Source organism: Dipodomys ordii, unplaced genomic scaffold, assembly GCF_000151885.1.
Source record: "Dipodomys ordii isolate 6190 unplaced genomic scaffold, Dord_2.0 Scaffold15, whole genome shotgun sequence".
Taxonomy (NCBI): Eukaryota; Metazoa; Chordata; class Mammalia; order Rodentia; family Heteromyidae; genus Dipodomys; species Dipodomys ordii.
In genome coordinates, this window is record NW_012267231.1 from 14,320,946 (window position 1) to 14,341,622 (window position 20,677).

At 45.7% G+C, this 20,677-nt stretch overlaps 2 protein-coding genes across 6 annotated transcripts in view; one reads left to right on the forward strand and one right to left on the reverse strand.

Moving 5' to 3' along the window:
- Positions 1-2,973, forward strand: part of Nr2e3 (nuclear receptor subfamily 2, group E, member 3) — a 4,434-nt gene extending 1,461 nt beyond the window's left edge. The window contains exons 4-8 of the mRNA XM_013011914.1: positions 1-85; positions 249-406; positions 870-1,116; positions 1,344-1,449; positions 2,841-2,973. The exon at positions 1-85 is cut by the window's left edge and continues 13 nt beyond it. Coding sequence (XP_012867368.1) covers positions 1-85; positions 249-406; positions 870-1,116; positions 1,344-1,449; positions 2,841-2,973 — 729 coding nt within the window. The remainder of the gene's footprint in view (positions 86-248; positions 407-869; positions 1,117-1,343; positions 1,450-2,840) is intronic.
- A 7,125-nt stretch (positions 2,974-10,098) lies between these two features.
- The window catches only part of Myo9a (myosin IXA), a 159,077-nt gene continuing 148,498 nt past the window's right edge, over positions 10,099-20,677 (reverse strand). For all 5 annotated transcript variants that reach the window (XM_013012069.1, XM_013012070.1, XM_013012071.1 and 2 more), the window contains 3 exons: positions 15,007-15,209; positions 12,653-12,795; positions 10,099-12,126 (listed from right to left, as the gene is read on the reverse strand). In XM_013012069.1, the coding sequence (XP_012867523.1) occupies positions 11,696-12,126; positions 12,653-12,795; positions 15,007-15,209 (777 nt within the window). In that variant the 3' untranslated portion in view covers positions 10,099-11,695. The remainder of the gene's footprint in view (positions 12,127-12,652; positions 12,796-15,006; positions 15,210-20,677) is intronic.

Below are 20,677 nucleotides of genomic sequence, written 5' to 3' on the forward strand. Positions count from 1 at the left end.
CCCGGGCCGCGGGGCGCCCTGGGCCAGCGCTTCCTGGCCGGCCTGGTCGCCGCGGAGACCTGCGCCAAGCTGGAGCCCGAGGATGGCAAGTGCGGGGCGGGGGGGTAGGACCCTCCAGAGGGCCTGGAGGGGCGGGGCTCCCCAGGGGAGGGGTCTCCGGAGTCCCCAAGGGTGGGGTACAGGGGATCGAGGTCCCAAGGGGCGGGGTCCCCCAGGGGCGGGGTCACCGTCCCCTCCTCCTCTCGCAGCTGAGGAGAACATCGACGTCACCAGCAACGACCCCGAGCTCCGCTCGTCCCCCTGTGGCCTGGATGGCATCCATGAGGCGTCGGCTCGCCTGCTCTTCATGGCCGTCAAGTGGGCAAAGAGCCTGCCCGTGTTCTCCCACCTGCCCTTCCGGGACCAGGTAGGCCCAGGGCAGCCGCCAGGGGTGGGTTCTGTGGTTTCCAGGGTTCTCCTTGGTGGACCCCAGGCCCGCAGCCAGTCTGGGCGAGACAGAGCAGTGGCTGAATCCAGGCCAGGCCCCATCAGCACAGAGCCTCGGGGTTGAGTGCCAGGACGGGCGGGGGTCTGGCTGCAAGGCAGTGGGGAGCGGATCTCGGATGATCGGGTTGCTCCAGGCCGCTCTGAGGGGCTCAGGCAGCCTCTGAGCTCAGGCACTGTCCAGGCTGTCCACTCTCCTGGGCTTCTGCGCCTTCGTTGGGTGCCCAGGATGGACCCCACAGGGCCAGATGGTGCCGGCCGCCAGGACCTGGGTGGACAGAGCTCAGGAGGCTCTGGGAGCCAGCCTTGGCCTCTTGGAGTTTGAGTTTGCTATGTGCTCATTGTGGCATGGGCCCACCCTGACACTTGTCCCTCCTGGAGGACAGGTGATCCTGCTGGAAGAGGCGTGGAGCGAGCTCTTCCTCCTGGGAGCCATTCAGTGGTCTCTGCCCCTGGACAGCTGCCCACTGCTGGCCCCTCCTGAGGCCCCCGGGGCTGGTGGTTCTCAGAGTCGGGTGGCATTGGCCAGTGCCGAGATGCGCTTCCTGCAAGAGACCATTGCCCGCTTCCGGGCCCTGGCTGTGGACCCCACAGAGTTCGCCTGCATGAAGGCCCTGGTCCTCTTCAAGCCAGGTATAGTCTCCCATGGAACCTTCCAGAAACTAGGTACTGAGTCTCCCAAGGAACCCCAGAAAGAGTTGGGGGAGTAGTGGGGGAATTCCAGGACTTGTCTCTGCCCCTCCCTCCAATGCCCCGGATGGGTGCAGATGTCAGAGCAGAGGAAGAGATCACTTTCTTCCTGGGGTCCATCCTGGGCACCCCCATAAGGAGGCAGAGAGCTCAGGGCCATCTCTCTGCAGAGACCCGAGGCCTGAAGGATCCAGAGCATGTGGAGGCCTTGCAGGACCAGTCCCAGGTGATGCTGAGCCAGCACAGCAAGGCGTGTCACCCCAGCCAGCCCGTGAGGTGACAGAGGCCCCCTCTACCCCCACCCACCTCCCACCCCTGGGCTCCCAGACAAGACAAGATGAGGACCTCCATCCACTCAGCATCTGTCCGGCTTCTCTAAGCCAGGCCCAGTGCCAAGCCCAAGGAAGGGCCAGAAGGACAGAGCTGCTGCCTTCCCCGGGTGCCCCCAGCACAGGGCGGAAGGGTCGGGGGACCGCCTGGATCTGAAGGAGGCAGAGACTCAATAAGAACTGAGAAGGCCGGGCACTGGTGGCTCATGCCTATAATCCTAGCTACTCAGGAGGCTGAGCTCTGAGGATTGAGGTTCAAAGCCAGCCTGGGCAGGAAAGCCGGTGAAACTCTTATCTCCAATAACCCACTCAGAAAACTGGAAGTAACGCTGTGGCTCAAGCGATAGAGCGCTCACCTTGAGCTGAAGAGTTGAGGCAGAGTTCAAGCCCCACTACCGACAAAAAAAAAAAAAAAAAGAACTGGGAAGAAGGGCAGGGCACACCAGAAAAGAAAACCTTGTTCATACAGGAAGAGAGGCCATGGGCTGGGAAGGTGGCTCAGTGGTAGAGTGCTTGCCTTGCATACATGAAGCCCTGGGTTCGATTCCTCAGCACCACATACACAGAAAAGGCTGGAGGTGGCACTGTGGCTCATGTAGGTAGAGTGCTAGTCTTGAGCAAAAAGAAGCATTAGGGATGATGCTCAGATCCTGAGTTCAAGCCCCAGGACTGACAAAAAACAAAACAGAAAACCTCTCAGGAAGAGAGGCCAGCAGAGGCTGGTTTCCTAAGTTCAGACCAAGGCAGCAGATTATGCCAGAAAGGCACCTTGGGATCAGCTTGTTGGGGATTTTGAACTCCTGCCAAACGCCAAGTCTGAGGGGGGAGGCCAGGGGGCACCCTGGAGTCTTTGGGAAGAGGGAATCACACAGGGCTGGACCTGGCTCCCTTTTCCTCCCCCTCCTTCCCTTTTCCCTTTTTCCCCCACCCACTGGCCCTGAGATTTTTGCTTTAGCAAGTGGCGTGTGTGTGTGTGTGTGTGTGTGTGTGTGTGCCAGTCCTGGGCTTGAACTCAGGGCCTCTCTTAGCTTCTTCACTCAAGGCTCTACCACTTGAGTCAGAGCTCCATTTCATTTTTTGCCAATCAACTGGAGGTAAGAGTCTCATAGACATTCCTGCCCTGGCTGGCTTTGAACCTCGACCCTCAGATCTCAACCTCCTGAGTAGCTGGGATTGGATTGCAACCCCACAGTACTGGTCTAGGTCCTCCCCGAATTTCCCCTTGCAGGCCCTAGGCTCCTCCTCCCTCCCCTCCTTCCTCCTCTGACTTGTCCTGGGAGGACTCTGTGCCCAGAGCTGGCCATAAGTTGGATGGACAGCATCATCTTTCCTGCTCAGGTTTGGGAAATTGCTCCTCCTGCTCCCATCTTTGAGGTTTATCACTTCTGAGCGCATCGAGCTCCTCTTCTTCCGCAAGACCATTGGGAATACGCCCATGGAGAAGCTACTCTGTGACATGTTCAAAAACTAGTGGAAGCCAGGCGCCAGTGCTCATGGCTGTAATCCCAGCGATGCAGGATGCTGAGATCTGAGGATCAAGATTTGAAGCCAGCCCTGGCAGAAAAGTCTATGAGACTCTTATCTCCAGTTAACCAGCAAAAAAAAAAGCCATAAGTGAAGCCATGGCTCAAGTGATAGAGCACCAGCCTAGACTGAACAAGCTAAGGGACAGTGCTCAGGCCCTGAGTTCAAGCCCCAGTATTACAGCACAAAAAATATGGAACAGAAGCCCCTCTGGAAACAGTGTCCTGAAGGTAGACATTTTTCCCACCCTTCCACCAGAAGCAATGTCTGTCCATACCCCCTGTCCCCCCCAAAATACAACACTCATGTATTCACTGTGGCTTCATTCATAATAGCCTGGATTAACAGACTGCACTAACAGTGAAGCCGGCTCTAACCAAAGGTGAACCGTGAGTCCTTATGACAACATGGAGAAACATCCTAGGTGCAAAAGTTGAATGAAAGAAGCCAGGCAGAAGACATTTTGGGAATCTGGATCAGAGACATGAGGCCTGGGGTGTCAGGGAGGAGGCTGGTCCCGGGGCAGGGGGAACTCCAACACCGAGTCTGGTGTGGATCTAGAATATTCTGCATCCACACAGTCCAGGGACAAGTTGAAAGAAAGCAAAGCTCAGCTCGGTTTCGAACTCCCCACTCCTAACATTGTTCTGTTCCTAGGTTTGTCATAAATGCAGTAGTATCTCAGGGGCAAGTCTGAAAAACATCTCTGAGTTTGGGGGGTTAATTTTTTAAAATGATATTTCATTGTATAAAGGATTTCAATTGAACATGTCAGTTTGTGAGGACAACACGTCTTGCTCAGTGTCACCCCTTCAATCATTCTCCCTCATAACCCCCCAACCCCACTCCCCCCCTCCTGTGGCCTGGTTCCATTTCCACACCTATGCACTCAATATTATGACTGCATTCTCCCACCCACACACACACACACCATACCACAAATTCAGCTTCCTGGTGTTCATTTTGTTAAACTGAAGTTCATTGTTCAAAGGACTTATACCATTGGAATCCTGTCCTATGTATGTGTACACCATATTCCAGTCAATATATATGGTGCTGCGTGTTTTCAAATATGCTTATAATTTACATGTAACTTGCATACATGAGAGAAACCATGCATTCTTTGTCTAAGCCTGAAAAAATAATGTCATCTCTAGATCTCTAGGTTTTATTTGGTCAACTGAGGCTATTTTAAGACACAGTTACCATTCACTATTCTGATTTCAGTGTAATATAAATTTAACATAAAAAGAAATGAGGATGGCTCAGAATTTTAGGATTGTCTCTCCTAGTTTTGTGAAGAACGGCGATGGTGTTTTGACTCTGCAGATTGGTTTGGACATTTTAACAATTTTCTTTTGATCCATGAACAAGGGAGATATTTTGGTATTAATTTAATGCTTTCTTCAATTTCTTTCATAGGGGTTTAGTCATTTTCATTTTGAGGTCTTCCCTGTCTGATGTCCACAATGGTTCATATTAAATGTTTTTTTGTTAATGGTTTTGTAGTTACTGTGAATGGAATGGCTTTCATGATTATCAGAAAATGTTATTGGTGTATAGAAGAATTACTGATTTTTGTATCCTGATACTTTGCTGAATTCACTTATCAGTTCAAATAGCCTTTTTTGTGTGTGGTTTTTCTATGTATAGAAGTATCCCTCACAGGGGCTGGGAAGGTGGCTCAGTGGTAGAGCGCTTGCCTTGCATGCCTGAGGCCCTGGGTTCGATTCCACAGCACCACATAAGCAAAAAGAAAAAAGCCAGAAGTGGTACTGTGGCTCAAGTGGCAGAGCACTAGCCTTGAGCTGAAGAGCTGAGGGACAGGGCCCAGGCCCAGAGTTCAGACCCCACGACCGGACACCCCCCCAAAAACAAAGAAGTATCCCTCATAATTGGGTAATTTACACCTTTTCCTATTTGAATGAGTTTTGTTTTTTTCTGCCTAAGTACCCTCGCCAACACTTCTGGTACCATATTGAATAAGAGCTGGGTGAGAATTCACTTTCCATCTTGTTCCTTGACCTAGAGGAAATGTTTTCTCCTCATTCAATGACATTGGCCTGTAAGACTTGCTATATATAACCTTTGTATATTATATATTGTTGAGTTAGGATGTTCTCTGCAGTTTGTTCAGGCTTTTATAATAAAGGTATATGAAAGCTATCAAATGGTTTTTCTGCATGTATTTGATAATCCGATGATGTTAACTTGTTAATTCGCATATGTTAAACCATCTTTGTCCCCCTGAAATGAAGTCAACAGGATTCTGATGTGTGATTTTTTTTTTTTTTGATGTGCCATTGAGTTTGATTTGCTGGTGTTTCTTTTACGATTTTTGCATCTATGTTTATCAGTAACATGCTGGACTATAGTTCGTTCTCCCTTGCTTTTGTTCCCTTGTCAGGTCTGAATACTAGCAATGCTGGTCACATACCATGTGTTGAGAAGGGCTCTTTCCCTAACTCTATGTAATAATTGGGAAAGAACTGGTATTAGTTTTTGTTTCATTTTTCCCACTCAAAGTTGAATGAAATTCAGCTGTGAAACCATCTAGTCCTTGGCTTTCCTTTGCTCTTGAAACTTTTTTTTTTCTTTTTACTCACTCAATTTCATTGCTTGTTACAGGTTCATTCAGATTTTAGAAATTAAACAATAAAAACAGATAAAATGAAAAATAAAGAAGTTATACAAACACATGCATATGTACTTGGTTCAATTTTGGGCAGGTCTTATGTATGCAGAAATAGGTTATATTTCTTCCGAGTTTTCCAATTTATTGGCATGTTTTTCTTCAAAATAATTCCCAACAATTCTTTTTTCTGTATCATAACCATTGTCTCTTTCTTCATCTTTAATATTATATAGTTGGGGTCACTTCCAGTTTTTTCTTATTTTAGCAAAAGATTTTTTTTTCCTCTTCAAAGAACCATTTCATTGACCATGTGTTCTTTTGGTTTTCCTCAGATCTTAATTTCCTCTAACTAGTTTGGCTTATTCTTTTTTGACATAGGCTCTCATTGCTGCAAACTTTAGTAGTGCTTTGCTGCACCCCCAAATTTGGGTAGTTTCCATTTTCACTTCTTTTAAGGAACTCTTTTTTTTTGGGGGGGGGTCCGGTCATGGGGCCTGAACTCTGGGCCTCGGCGCTGTCCCTCAGCTCTTCAGCTCAAGGCTAGCGCTCTACCACTTAAGCCATAGCACCACTTCCGGCTTTTTTCTTTTTGCTTATGTGGTGCTGAGGAATCGAACTCAGGGCCTCATGCATGCAAGGCAAGCGCTCTACCACTGAGCCACCTTCCTAGCCCAGGAAATCGTTTCTGTCTTCTGCAATGACACCCCCCCCCCACGATTTGCACAAAGGTGTGTTTTGTATAACTTCTAACATTTATCCCATTGCTGACTTCCAGTGCCATTCTGTTGTGGTCTGAGAAGACACAAGATGATATTTTCTTCCTTCAGGCCTAATATATGGCCTATTCCAGAGAAAGTTCCATGCTGTGATGGAAAGAATGTGTATTCTTACTACTACTGGATGGAATGTTCTATAAATATCTGCTACGTGTGTTTGATTCATAGTATAGCTTTGATCTTTTGGGGGAGGGCCAGAGTTGGATATCTGTCCATTGATGTGTGGGGCTTTTAAATTCCCCACTATTATTTAATTGGAGCCTATCTCTCCTTTTGTGTCTAATAGAATTTTTTTGAATAAAATTAGGTGTTCTGGCAATAAGTGTGTGTAGATTTCTCATCACAGTATTTTCTGGGTGTTTTTCATCATTACTTTGTCTCTTTTAACGTTTTTCTTTTGTCTTACCTGTTTCGTCAGATGGCTTCTCATGTTTTTATTAGGATTCCAATTGCTTGGAATATAACATTCCAGCCTTCATTTTTAGTTTTTTGTCTATACTGAAGCAAGAGTCTGTAGGCAACATATAGTCTTGTTTTTATTTTTGGGTCCGGTTGTGGGGCCTGAACTTGGCCTGGGCGCTGTCCCTCAGCTCTTCAGCTCAAGGCTAGCGCTCTACCACTTGAGCCAAAGCACCACTTCCGGCTTTTTTTCTTTTTGCTTATGTGGTGCTGAGGAATGGAACCCAGGGCCTCATGCATGCAAGGCAAGCACTCTACCACTGAGCCACCTTCCCAGCCCCGAGTCTTGTTGTAATATGTATCTTTTAAATAGAGAAACTAATCCATTTACACTCAAGGTTACTGTTAAAGATTAGGATAAGCTTGTTACTTTTTGCCCATTCCTCTCATTCACCTTTGTAGTTTGACAGTTTACTGTATCAATCTCATTCTTTTCTATTTTTCCTGTGTGTCTACCCTTCTAGACAGAAACCAAGGGCCAAATCTGGAGGTGAACTCACTGGGAGATGATGCAAAACCCTTGCTTACTCAAGCTGCAAGCCTGGAGAACCTTCTGGTATCACCATTAACCCTGCAGAGGGAGTTCTCCATTCCACGGCTGTGGGGCCAGGATGTGCTTTGGTGCCAGGGTTCTGATCTTACAAAGTTCCAGTTTCACTCCTAATTCTGGTATTTTCCAATGGTCACTTACCTCAAAATATGACTAAGCATACATGGATTTTCTTTGTGAGGAGCAAGTGAGTGCCGGGTGCCTCTTTCCAGACATCTTGATCTCTTTACCACACTGCCTTCACACCAAGCTAGAAGTCACTACAGAAAACCCAACACCTTGAACCTCACCTTCATTTTAATTTCTAGTAACGATCACTTCTGCGCTCTCTCAATTTTGGGTTGGGTCCTTTCCTTTAAACTCAACTGTGTAACTAAGAACTCAACGCTGTTCCTTGGATTTTAAGTTAGGGCTGGAGCGAGGATCACAAAAACAAACAAAAAAACAAAACAAAAAAAAACCAACATAGAGCTGGAAGCATTGTTCTTTAATGAGCCGTGGGGTGATTTGTTGTCAAGCTGCTCTTGGGTGGCTGTACAGTGCATATTTTGAGTGACACAACTGCACTTTTATACAGATTCTCCCCCTCCCCCCAAAAATTACAAAGTGCCTCTTGATTGCATCAGGAATGTAAGTAGTTCCTTCTTACAGAATTACTCTACTGAACAGTAAAACGGTATTATAATTCACGGGATACGACCTTGTATAATACAGGCTTTTCAAAATTTACACTCGGCATACTTATAAATTACTTTATATCCATTAAAATAACATAATACTAATCTGTAGTCCACACCTTTCCCATCATAAATACAAATACTCGGTTCAAGAAGTGCAACTTTTATATGACCTAAGAAAGCTGATAAATAGGCTTTAAGGGTTGATAGATGGACAGACAGACGGATGACAAGGTAACAAGTCTCCTTGGTGAGGCTTTTGTGAAAGGCCTGAACCAAAACATTAACAAGATCTAACAGACCCATCTCCACAACCATCATTTTGTCATTTACCCCTTTAACACCAGATCCAATGTAGCAATGGGGCCAGGGAGAATGGGTCACAAGTATTCTAGAGGCAGAAAAAGACAGGGCCTTCACAGAGAGCAAGGCCAGCGTGATAATGAGGACGGTGCTGGAGAGTGGTTACAATGTATGTGTGTGCACTGCACACTATCAGGTATGGAACCACAAACTCCCATGTCTAGCTCTACACCATGGGGGAAAAATGTGGATATGAAAGCCATCTGGAATGTTCCTTTACAACTAAAACTCTCAGCTTTGAACACACCCCGTGGATCCCTTCTACTTCAGCAAGTGCTTGTGAAAGATACACACATCCACTCGCTGCAGTGAAGCACACAGCTCACAGACACCAAGGGGTCGGGACCACCTCTTCTCTGCACTTTGTCTTGTCAGGAGCTTGTCCCTGACCTTGACAACCTGTAATGGAACACAGAATGATGTTCACAACTCCCATCCCCCAGCAGCGTGAGAGCTGGGAACTGGGGGCTCTGGTATCTGGTCCCTTGGTCTCAGCGTCTCCTCTTAACTGAGGCTCACAACTCTCATCATGATTTAAGCCTGCAGTGACATTGTCCAAAAAGAAATGTACTCTCTACCTGACTTACGTGATTGTAACCCCTCTGTATATCACCTTTATCAAAACAGAAACATTTTGGGAAAAAAAAAGCCTGGGGTGGCCAATCATCAAAATGGCAGGAGGTCCAAAATGTTATGGCCCTGAATCCAGCCTGTATTTGCTGATATTCTGCCTCAATCCGAGATGGAGAATGAAATGACACTTCTCTGCCTTGTTGCATTCCCACGCCGTGTGCATGGTCACACAGACACAAGCAGAAAGCCTGGCTCTGCAGAGTGCTGGAACTGTGGGACAGGGCTCCAGCCCACACTCGCGCTGAGGCTTCAACTGTGGTGCAGCCCCAGGCAGCTGGGCAGAAATTTGCAAGACTAAAGCTAAGAAGCTGGAGGAGGCACAAAGCTGATGGACAGGAAGGGAGGCCCCGGTCTGTGAGCGAGTGTGGCAGTTGCCACTCTGTGCTGACAGGAAGAGATGGAAGCAGAGCATTTGGTTCGGCAGTTCTGAGAGTTGTGGCTTCATCTCTCTGTCGGGCCAACCATGCCCATGGCCCTGAGAACACTTGTGGAGATTCTTAACAATTGTGGGACCTTTCCCCATCCCATCCTGACAGCTTGTTAAATGACTAGGAATCCACAAATCTAGCAACTAAAACAAGTATTTATTTAATTTTATCCAAATTCAGGTCTTAGGTCCCTGAGAAAAATTATAAAGTCTCTCAACATCCAATCATCTAGCTGGCAGAAAGTGACCTATTGTACGTAGCAAATTCTTAACTGTTCCAAACTTATCTTCCAGAGTCCCCAAAATGAAAAGATAAAACAACAGAAAAAAACAGTCCAAAGAATGGATGGGAAGATGTGTTGGGATATGTTTCCCTGGTATTCTCTCTGGAACAAAGGGAAGTTTTCAATGGGGTGTCCTCAGTTTCTAAGGCCTCTGACCTCTTGAGCATGTGGGGGTGGCAGATACACCTGGCAGGAAGTACACTGCCCTCCCTAGCACACCCAACAAGCAGTGCACAACTGGATGGAAGCAGCGCCGCCCGCGCCCCCCCCCCCAGGGCCATCCCAAGTGCCTGCTTCGGTCGCTGCTCCTAGGGACAGCATGCCCAAGGAGGTAGACTCACTGACGGTCACTTGGCAGCTTCTCAGAGCTTCCTTAGCCTGGTTCCAGTTCTCAGCCCAAACCAGGCCAGGGCAGACTCCTCCTGCTCCATGCAGAATGACACCTAGGTCTGACGTGGGGCAGTGGGAGGAGACACTGCCTTCACAAAGGACTTTAAAGCATTATAAGAGGGAAGAACAACCAAACTTCTGGTTACAGGTGGCAAAGGCTCTTCTTCAGAACAGTGCATGTGATAGTTAGAAAAGATGTATTTAGTAACTTTAAAAGTAAACATTTTCACATACTATCTCAAGAAAGGATGTTCTGTTTTATATACATTATAAATAGCAAAAACCGATTTCTAATCCCACAAATGCTAGGAGGCTTCCGGTAACTTGGGTGTATGGAGACCATGGGGGGTGAAGAACATGGTCACGTGCACCCCTGTCCAGTGGCCCCCAATCTGCACGAAGAAATTCCATGGGAAGGAGGGAAGCACAGGTTAGAATAGGCATACTGTACATATATATTTACAGTAAACTTCAGTAACCAGTATATTAACAAAATAGCTTCAAGTAGTCCTCAATTTTTTTTTTCATCTATTTAATACTGATGGTCTGAGGAAAAGAAGATAAAAGTTAGATGGGCCATACTAAAAACCTAAAAAACAAAACAAAACAAAAAAACCAACTTGGCAGCTTTCTGTAACACTTATTCATGCAGTGTGGCGTGGATTGTTCGGGAGTGGCGTGGCTGGAGAGGCTCCTTCGCAGCGGCCTGTCAGTTTAGTCCACATGAAACCATACAGAGACCCCTTAAAACTCTGTGCTATTAAAGCACGAACAACAGAACTAGAGGAATCTGACACTAGGATCAGGGATCGCAGAACAATATGGCTACTGAAACATGAGCCCGTGCGATGGATTTGGCAGAACCTAACCAGGAGTTAAACCAGAGCTGATTATCATAACACCAGCCATCTCTTCTCCATGGCATAACAGGCACTGGAGACATGCTCCGATGGCTTCGTGAAAGCAGCGTGTTTTACTTTCCCCAGAATATAATGTGGAGTGTTCAAAATTTTTAAAATAAAGGCTTAGGCTGTTTATAAATCCTTGGAAAAAAGACTGCATACTGCCCTGGCTCCTAACTACCCTAAAATAACCCAAAGGCTTTCACTTTCATGGTTAAGCTTCCTCAGGACCCCAGTGCCCCTCCCTTCCCGTCCAGCACCTCTCTCTGTAAGGGAAGGGGGTGGGGTGGGAGACAGGCAACCCCTAGCTCCAGGGATCCCCCCGGGGAAGGGAGGGGGGCCTGGTTTAGTGAACTCTTCATTCAAACAGAGCTGCCAAGGCACAGCTGGCACCACCCCAGCAGGCTTCCAGACGGCCTTTCCACTTCTGCAGGAGGCCAAGGAAGTCAGCACGCAGGTCTTAGCCCTATGCTGAGAAAACACCGCCACTGCTGTGGATGGGCAGAAGAGGCCCCAGGACGAGACGTGTTTTTGTTTTTTTTACAAGTCTGTGAGGGACGCGCATGTGTCAGCTCAGACCATAAACTCATTATTGCCACTGAGGGCGAGCTGCTGGGCTGAGCTGGTGTCTGGATCTACATTCTTCCTTCGACCAGGCAGGACTGTCCCCTCTGGGGTCTCTTTGGTTTTCTGGGGTGAGTTTTTCACATTCTTTAGTTTCTGCTTGCCCTTTTCAGGGTTGAATGTTCCTCTGCTGATAAACTGAGGCCTGTCTTCCAGAGATTTGGTCTGGCCCAATGGTCCTTCCTCACCAGCTGAGGCTGCTCGGTAGAATGGAGACTTGGAATAAATCTGGAATCGTTTTCGGGTGCCATGAGATGATGCAGCGCTGGGTAGACCCGAAGAGGCGGAGGAGTCTACCGACTCCATGGAATCCTGCTGCTTTCTCAGCTGCTTTCGTGACTTGCCCGCGGCCTTCTGGGAGCTCAGAGCTAAGCTTCTCTCTAATACAGAAACAGACCACAGCGAAATGTGACACTTCCTCTGATGCAGTGTCCTGTAATGGACAGATGTCACTGTTGCCCTGTGAAACTCGAGGAGCTAATATTGGAGGTGCAGGCTCAGCTAATTCTGTGCCTGGCCATTGACTCAAAAAGCGGTTCGATCAGTTCTGCATATATCACTCAAACAGTCAGCCCAAGGAAAGCTGGGGTTAGACTATGTGGCCAGCAAAGGCCTAGAACAGTCACCGTCATTTAAAAATCTGTCAGAATATTCAGCGAGTTGTCTTCCTGAGCTATGTCACCACCCTTAGGAAATGGGCATGTCCTGGAGAAAGTGTGGTATTATCTACCACATGACACTTGGAGGTTGGTATGACATGAAGAGGAGCTTCACAAAGACCAGAGATTCTGAGCCCCCTGTCACCTTGTGTCTGGCCAGTAAGGACGGACACCTAGCTTAGCCCAGGCACTGTATGCCTTCTCTGTGGAGCAGGTCCAGCGGCTCTGGCCTACCAGGCTCACTTACCCGATCTCTCAGAGATGCCACCTTCACACTCCATGTTCAGATTCTCTGAGCTATCAGCAGTACCAATGGAGGCCTCAGACTCTAGGGTTTCATCATCAGAGGCTCGAGGTTCCAGTACGAGCATCTCAAATGTTAGCTCTTCCCTGGGAGATACAATCAATAGACCATCAGCAGGAGAGGGTACATGCATGGAAAACAACAGGAAGAAAGTCTTTCATGAAAGTTAAGACTCTCAGTCATAAAGATAGTCGCGTTTCTTACTGTCCCTTCCAGGGTGGTCACAAGGACCTACATGAGCCAAAGCCATAATGACCACTAAAACCAAATGAACGAAGGGACAAGATGACAGTAGGACAGTAGGCCAAGGGAAGATGCGGAGGATGAGATAGTGGTGGAATGAACTCTAGACCACAATCAGGAGTTTAACATTCTAAACTCTCTGATGTATCACAAAGTACTTTCCTTTCTCTGGATCTGTTTCCCCATCCAGAAAACAAGAGTACCTTGATCTGTTTCAACAACTCACTTTAAAACCTTAATCCAAAATTCCTTTAGGTCTAAACTTTTTCTGCAATGCAAGAAATTTTCATTATAAGAAATTGCCTCAATGAGCAGATTATTATTTTTTTTTGGAGGGATCCGGTCGTGAGGCCTGAACTCTGGGCCTGGGCACTGTCCCTCAGCTCTTCAGCCCAAGGATAGCACTGTACCACTTGAACCACAGTGCCACTTCTGCTTTTTTCTTTTTGCTTATGTGGTGCTGAGGAATTGAACCCAGGGTCTCAAGCATGCAAGGCAAGCGCTCTACCCACTGAGCCACCTTCCCAGCCCATCAATGAGCAGATTCTATAGCTAGTCATTACCTGAAATATGCCAGCTCAAATCTAAAACTCAGCTCTCCACCCATACTTCCTTATCTTACCAATTCTCCTTCTCTCTTAGTCAAGTCTCTTCCATGTCAAGCCCATCAGCCTTGCTTCTGCATTACTTGGATTGAGATCCACAGACAACCTCTCCAAGGAGAGTCCCCTAGGAGTTCACTGCTATACACGCAAAGTCTCCTGGGAGCTCACTGCTCAATGCACAATCTCTCCAAAGACAGTCTCCCAGGCAGAACTGTCTCTGAGTGGCTGTGTATGCATTCTCCTTTTTCTGCTAAGACCTTTTCTTTCTTTTTTTTTTTTGGGGGGGGGGTCTGATCGTGGGGCCTGAACTCTGGGCCTGGGCGCTGTCCCTCAGCAATTCAGCTCAAGGTTACCACTTGAGCCATAGCGCCACTTCCGGCTTTTTTCTTTTTTGCTTATGTGGTGCTGAGGAATTGAACCCAGGGCCTCAAGCATGCAAGGCAAGTGCTCTACCACTGAGCCACCTTCCCAGCCCTGCCTTTTCTATAAATCCTCCAATACCTCCCAACACCATGTTAACCAGGGCAGAGCTAAGTCCTGTTTACAGATCACTTTTATACTTCACTGTCAGCCACTGGTCAGTTTACACACCTCTGCCTTAGCAGAGCTACTGTTTTTAGCTAACTTCAATCGTAGAATAAGTTAACAGTTTCACATCACCTCATGAACTTGAGCTCTCAAACCTGAGCCTGAGCTCCGGGAACAAAGATTCCTTTAAGACCTCTGCAGACTCAGCAGTGGCAACCAGAACTAGTCCAGCCACTCGAGGGACAACTACAACGTCACATGTCCCAAAGGACAGCAGAGGCGACAAAGTTTCTTGTTCATTGCTTATCTTGCACCCAGAATCCCAGTGCTGGGTCCACAGCCACGTTGATCACATGATAACAGTTCTGCAGGGGATTTTGGGTAAGGACCATTCTTGAAAAGGGCTTTGTCTCAGCCTGGGAATTCTTCCTTATTCATCAAGTCTTGAAGGTGCTGGTCCTGTACTAAGACTGATGCAGCTATGAATACTACCCTCCCTTCAACCCCACCATAGCAGTGACCCTGTGGCCCAGCTGGTGGCACTTCCTTCCAAGATGATCAATTTCACATTTTGTTTTGTTTTTTTTTTTTGGTCGGTCATGGGGCTTGAACTCTGGGCCTGGGCGCTGTTCTTGAGCTCTTCAGCTCAAGCTCTACCACAGCACCACTTCCACTTTTCTGGTGGTTTATTGGAGATAAGAGTCTCATGAACTTTCCTGCCTGGGCTAGTGTTGAACTGCGATCCTCAGATCTCAGCCTCCTGGGTAGCTAGGATTACAAGTGTGGGCCACAGGTGCCTGGCTCACTTTCACGTTTTACTGGTTACTGTCATCTCCATATCCTTGTGTCACCTGAAATAGTGCCTGATACTAAGATACTGACTAAAAAGATGGTGACAGTCTCTCCTTGCCAGACACTCACTTCTCTTTCTGGAGGCTCTCTATCTGCTCCGTCAGCACTCTCTCCTCCTGCTGCATAGCGGCCTGCTGCTGCTCTGTGACATCAGTCTCCATGGCTGCCTCACTCATCAAGGTCTCTTCTGGGACATCCGACACAGGAGGCAACCGGACTAGGACAGGGGAGGATGGACTTGGGTAGTTCCCTCGGCGGATCCGCCCCTTGCCCTGCAGAGAATGATTCATGTGAGACAGTAAATGGACAGAGGCTCAGTCTTACATTGTCCACTGAGGGTGGTGATGCATGTACCTTGGTCACATGTTCGGAACGACGGGAGTAATAGTAGCTGGGATACTGAGGGAGATTTACATCCAACACAATTAGTGAAGACTCCTTACGGGAGCACTGATAGGCAGACACTGTGGTGGTAGAGTGTAAGAACAAGCCACATCTACACAATCTGAATAAGGAGCCATGCACGACTCCTTAAAGCTAGTAAGGATTTAAGGTTATGATCTGTAGTTCACTGGCCACTCTCAAGTGCTCAACAGCCACAGGGAGAGAGCGGGCACCGTTCTCAACAGTGCACAGTAGTTGTGGCCAGCATCAAGGAGGTTCTGAGGGCAAGTGTGCCATGACTTTAACCTTGGAAAGCTAATTTTTAGGAAGACCACAGAACCGTATCACAAATAGCCCTATCTCACAGTGCTAGGGAGATATTTTTCTCAAGATATTTCTATCCTAAAGAACAGAGAAGAGCAAAGTCTCGTTGTTTTAAATTAACTTACACATGACCTTAGCATCTGGTAATGGCTTACTCAGATTAATTCTCCTGCTAAGAAAACAACTAAGACAGCCCAGGAGGGGCTTGCCTAGCACTGAACATTCATCTGTAGCTTGGAAGAGGTGGCACAAATGCGAGTAGAGCTTCTGATAGAATAAAGCTGCAGCTCACAAACTATGGCCCATAAGCTACATCTGGCCTTATTTATGTTTTTGTACATATTACAACCCCTTTATTAGGGGTTGTAATAATATCCCTCATGCTTGTAATCCTAATTACTCTGGAGGCTGAGATCCAGAGTATTAGAATTTGAGGCCAGCTTGGGGAGAAAAGTCCAGTAGATTCCATCTCCAAAATAGCCAGCATAAAAGCAGGGCAGGAGGCATGGCTCAAGTGGTAGAGCACCAGCTGAGCAAACAAACCAAGCAAGTGTGAGGCCCTGAGTTCAAACTCTAGTACAGAACATCCCCGCTGCACTGGAATGCAGACAGCATTAACTCGCTTGTCTATGGCTGCTTCTGTACCGCAGTGATTCTAAGGTCCACAAAGCCAAAAATATTTACTCTTGGGTCCTTAAAATTCTGCCAACCTCTGGGGTAAGGAAGTATGACACCTAAATGCCTAACTCTAGACCGAAGGATAACTAAAATTCTCACAGCTTCTGCAGACACTGCTACCTGGGTTGTCTGAATAGTCTAGAAAACTGGGATCTGAAAGCTGCACTGCAGTTTTGTTAGTGCCTTAGGAGCTGTCAGAAAAAAACAAAATTATTCTTTGGAAGAAATATCCCAGGCCTCATATATTTACAAATAATTTTTCAAATAAAAAGTAACTAAGCATAAAAGGTGGTAAGACAATGTAAATGAGAACTAAAAACAAAACAAAAAACAACCAGAAAACAAAACCCCCAGTGACTCCAGATATTATGATATTGTGCTGTCAAAGACTTAGGATAACCATGCTGAAAAAGACAGGAAGACATTAGCTGAACTCATAGACTGGAAGTTAGTTCAGAAGAAAAATCCAGACAGATTGGGAGAAACAAACAATTGGCAAAATTCATAAAAGAAGGTACAAGTGAAAACACAACAAAACAAAGACATAGTCTAAATGGGACACTGAGTGAGGAGAGGAGACACTGATGAGACACACAGCAGCACATTTCTAGGAGGAATTAAAGCCTAGTTTAAGTTTAAGAAGCCTATATTTAGATATACAGCTGCTAAAAACTCAATGTGAGAGAAAATCTTAAAGCAGTCAGAAAAAAAAAAACAAAGGACTTGCAACCAAGAAGCACCTATTAAGAGTCAAAGCTCAACCGAAATAGGATGACATTTTCAAGATAAAAGGAAAAAGTGACTGCACTCTACATCCTAGAACTGTTACTATTTTGGGGTACTAGTGTCTAATCGCTTGGTTTTGTGCTTTTAAGGCAAGTGTTGGTACGCGTGTCCACACACACACACACACACACACACACACACACAATTTTTACAAAGCCTTCTCCTTAAGCCCAACCTTGAAGTCTATACTTAAACAACCTTCAGGAATAAAGGTGGAATAAGGACATTGTCTTGGAGCCAGAAGACCTGTGCTAGAGAAAATACTTAAAAGGGTAAATAGAAAATGACTCATGAGAAAAAGGTTGAAAGGAGAAATAAAAGGAAGTGAAACAGTAAATATGTAAGTCTAAACCAATTCTGATTGCATGGAGGAGGATGATGTGGGTCTGCAAATGCAGACAACTGAGGTACATGGCCACAGCACAACTAAGTCACATGACACCTAATGCCAAGCCCTGGCACATTTGAGAAAATGACATTTTTAGAAGTACCAATTAATAGAGTTCGATAAGTTACACATTTAGGATGTAGTTGTAGTGACTTTAGTTTAACTGCTAAAGAACAAAAAAAAAAAAAAGGAAAACTTCTAACATGAGGAAAATAGAGTAGATAGTAGTTGCCAAAGAAAAGGTCAGAAGAAGGACAAGGAACATGAGGTAGGACAAAAAGCACATAACAGTAAAGTAGCAGATCTTCAACTCAAATGTATGGGTGATTTAAGTGAAAATGTGTCTCGTAACTCAAAGGTATGTAGGGTCTCAAAACTATAAAACAATTTGATGAATGGAAAGAGATGTTTATTAGTGGGAAAATCAATGTAGTAGGAAAATCAATATTGTTAAGTATGTCAGCTCTCTGGAAATCAATTATATATTCAATGCAACCTGGAAAACACATGGAGCATGATTGCTAAGCTCATTTTACAGCTTAGATGGCAAAGAATAGTCAAACACTACTGAAGAAGGTAAGATAACTTTTCACCAGTATTTTTTAGAAAGCTATAGTAATTGAAATAGCATAACATGCCTAGAAACAGACCGGGTTACAAAGATTGCGGATATGTAACTAAAGAGGAACTGCACGGAAAGGAGGTCTTCTAAAAGATGATGGGAAAACCAGCTATCCATGCAGAAATGTCAAAACCTCACCCTTCTGTATACCGATTGTACCCCATAAGAAAGTGCCTCTAGTTGAAGAGTATAAATATAGAAGACAAAATGTTCAAACATTAAACATCTAAAATACCTAAAATATCTGATATCTTAAAAATAATCTCCAAAATACTAGTCTAAAGCCTTAGATAAAGTCACACAATATTAAAACTAAGAACCTTCATCAAGACACTTTAAAAATGTTTTATTAAGCTGGGAGCTTTTGGCTCATGCCTATAATCGTAGCTACTTCAGAGACTGAGATCTGAGGACCACAGTTTGAATCCAGCCTGGTCAGGAAAGTCTGTGAGACTCTCATCTCCAATTAACCACCAAAAAGCCAGAAGTGGAGTTGTGACTCAATTGGTAGAGTGTTAGCCTTGAGCAAAAAAAAGCGCAGAAACAGAACCCAGGCCCTGAGTTCAAATACCAGAACCAGCACCATTAAGAAAACGTTTATATTTGGCAATATTAGGGATTGAATTCAGGCTCTTAAGCTCACTAGAAAATTACTCTATCACTTGAGCCATTCCCCAGTCTTTTTTGGGGGAAGGCAAGATTTCACTATGTCTAGGCTGGCCTGGAACTCACAATATAGTCCAGGCCTTGAACTTATGATCCTCCAACCCCCACATCAGGAGGGCTGGGAATACAGGTGTGCGTCACTATGTCGAGGTTAAGAGAGTAAAAAGGAAGCCATAAAGTGGAAGCTGATATTTGCAACAGGAGCAGTCAATAATAGGGCTTGTATTCAAAAGTTCATCAGAATCACAGGTCATTAGGAAAACAACTGGACAGCTCAATTAGGAAACAGGCCTGTTACAAGGGGACACCTAATGCCCATTAAATGCACAGAATAGAAATGCAGAAAGTCTACTCCAACATCACAAAATGTCCACTCCGACATCACCCCATACATATATACACACAGTGTCCACTCCAATATCACCACACACATACAAACAGCAGTGTCCACTCGACATCACCACCCACAACAGTTTCCACTCCATGCCCCCCACACAAAGGCACATAAACAACCAATACCCACTCCAACATCACCCCACATACGTGCACATACAAAATCGTGTCCACTCTAACATCACCACACACATGCACACACACAACAGTGTCCACTCTGTCACCACCCCATACGCACACATACGCAACAGTTGCCATCAGCACTAGACTGGAATGTACACACACTGGAATAGTACACAACACCAAGAGGAGTTACAACACAGCAAACACAGTTCACACTAGATCAGATTTGTACAATTTGATTTATATAAAACTTAGAAATAAGCAAGGCAAAACTATGGCACTCGGGATACATACTGTCGTAGAAAACCAAAAAACAGGAAGTGGTTCACATAAAAACGGGGAATAAGATTGTGCTGGGAAAGGGCTAATGGCAATATTCTATTTCCTGACCTGGGGTAGTAATGGCAATATTGTATTTCTTGATCTGGGGGTGGTATGTAATGTTGATTCTACTAACCCACTAAGGTGTGCATCTGTTTCTGAGTTTTCAATACATGTTGGGTTTTATAATAACAAGGTATTTTTAAAGAGTGATTTTTCAAAGTTATCTAGTTACTCAACTATATTAAAATCCTTTGAAAATAAGCTGACAAAATTTTAATCTATTTTGGAAAGAATCAAATTGATTCTTTCTTATGTTGTTGTGCCCAGGTACAAGATGAAGCTGGAGGATAATTCTACAGGCCTCAGGCTAGCTCACACAAAGCTAAAGCATGCCGTGGAATCCCAACCAGGATTACAAGACTTCTATTCCATTTGTGGCTCTAAGATCATGAAGTAAACCACATATTGAGAATAAAGGAAGACTGATCAAGGGAAGGAGCACAGGGTTTGGGTTAGCTTCAGCACACAATCTGCACAACTGTGTACTACCATGGAGGAAATTCCAGGACACTCAACTCCACTCTGATTATTTATAGCGAAACCAAACATAATATACCGAAGTCCCAGGCAACCTGGGAACTGTGAGCTCAAGACTAGCACCTACTTCCTGTCCAGTGTTTTTACCTCCCTGACTGCCCAAGACAATCAGGAAACCTCTACAGATCCAATCTCTTGTAAAAAGCATTAAATAAAGATCAAAGCTCAAGTCCCTACAGCAAGAATTCTCTTACAGAGTTCAAACCCCAGTACTGCCAGTACACTGTGTCAATGTGTACACACATGTACAAGAATGTTCCAATTCTAACAACCATAGAAACACACTTTATGTATGTCTTAAAAAAAAAAAAAAACTCTTAGAGGTCAAAGAAATTCACAAAGTTGGGCTGGGAAGTTGCCTCAGTGGTAGAGCGCTTGCCTTGCATGCCTGAGGCCCTGGGTTTGATTCCTCAGCACCACATAAGCAAAAAGAAAAAAGCCGGAAGTGGTGCTGT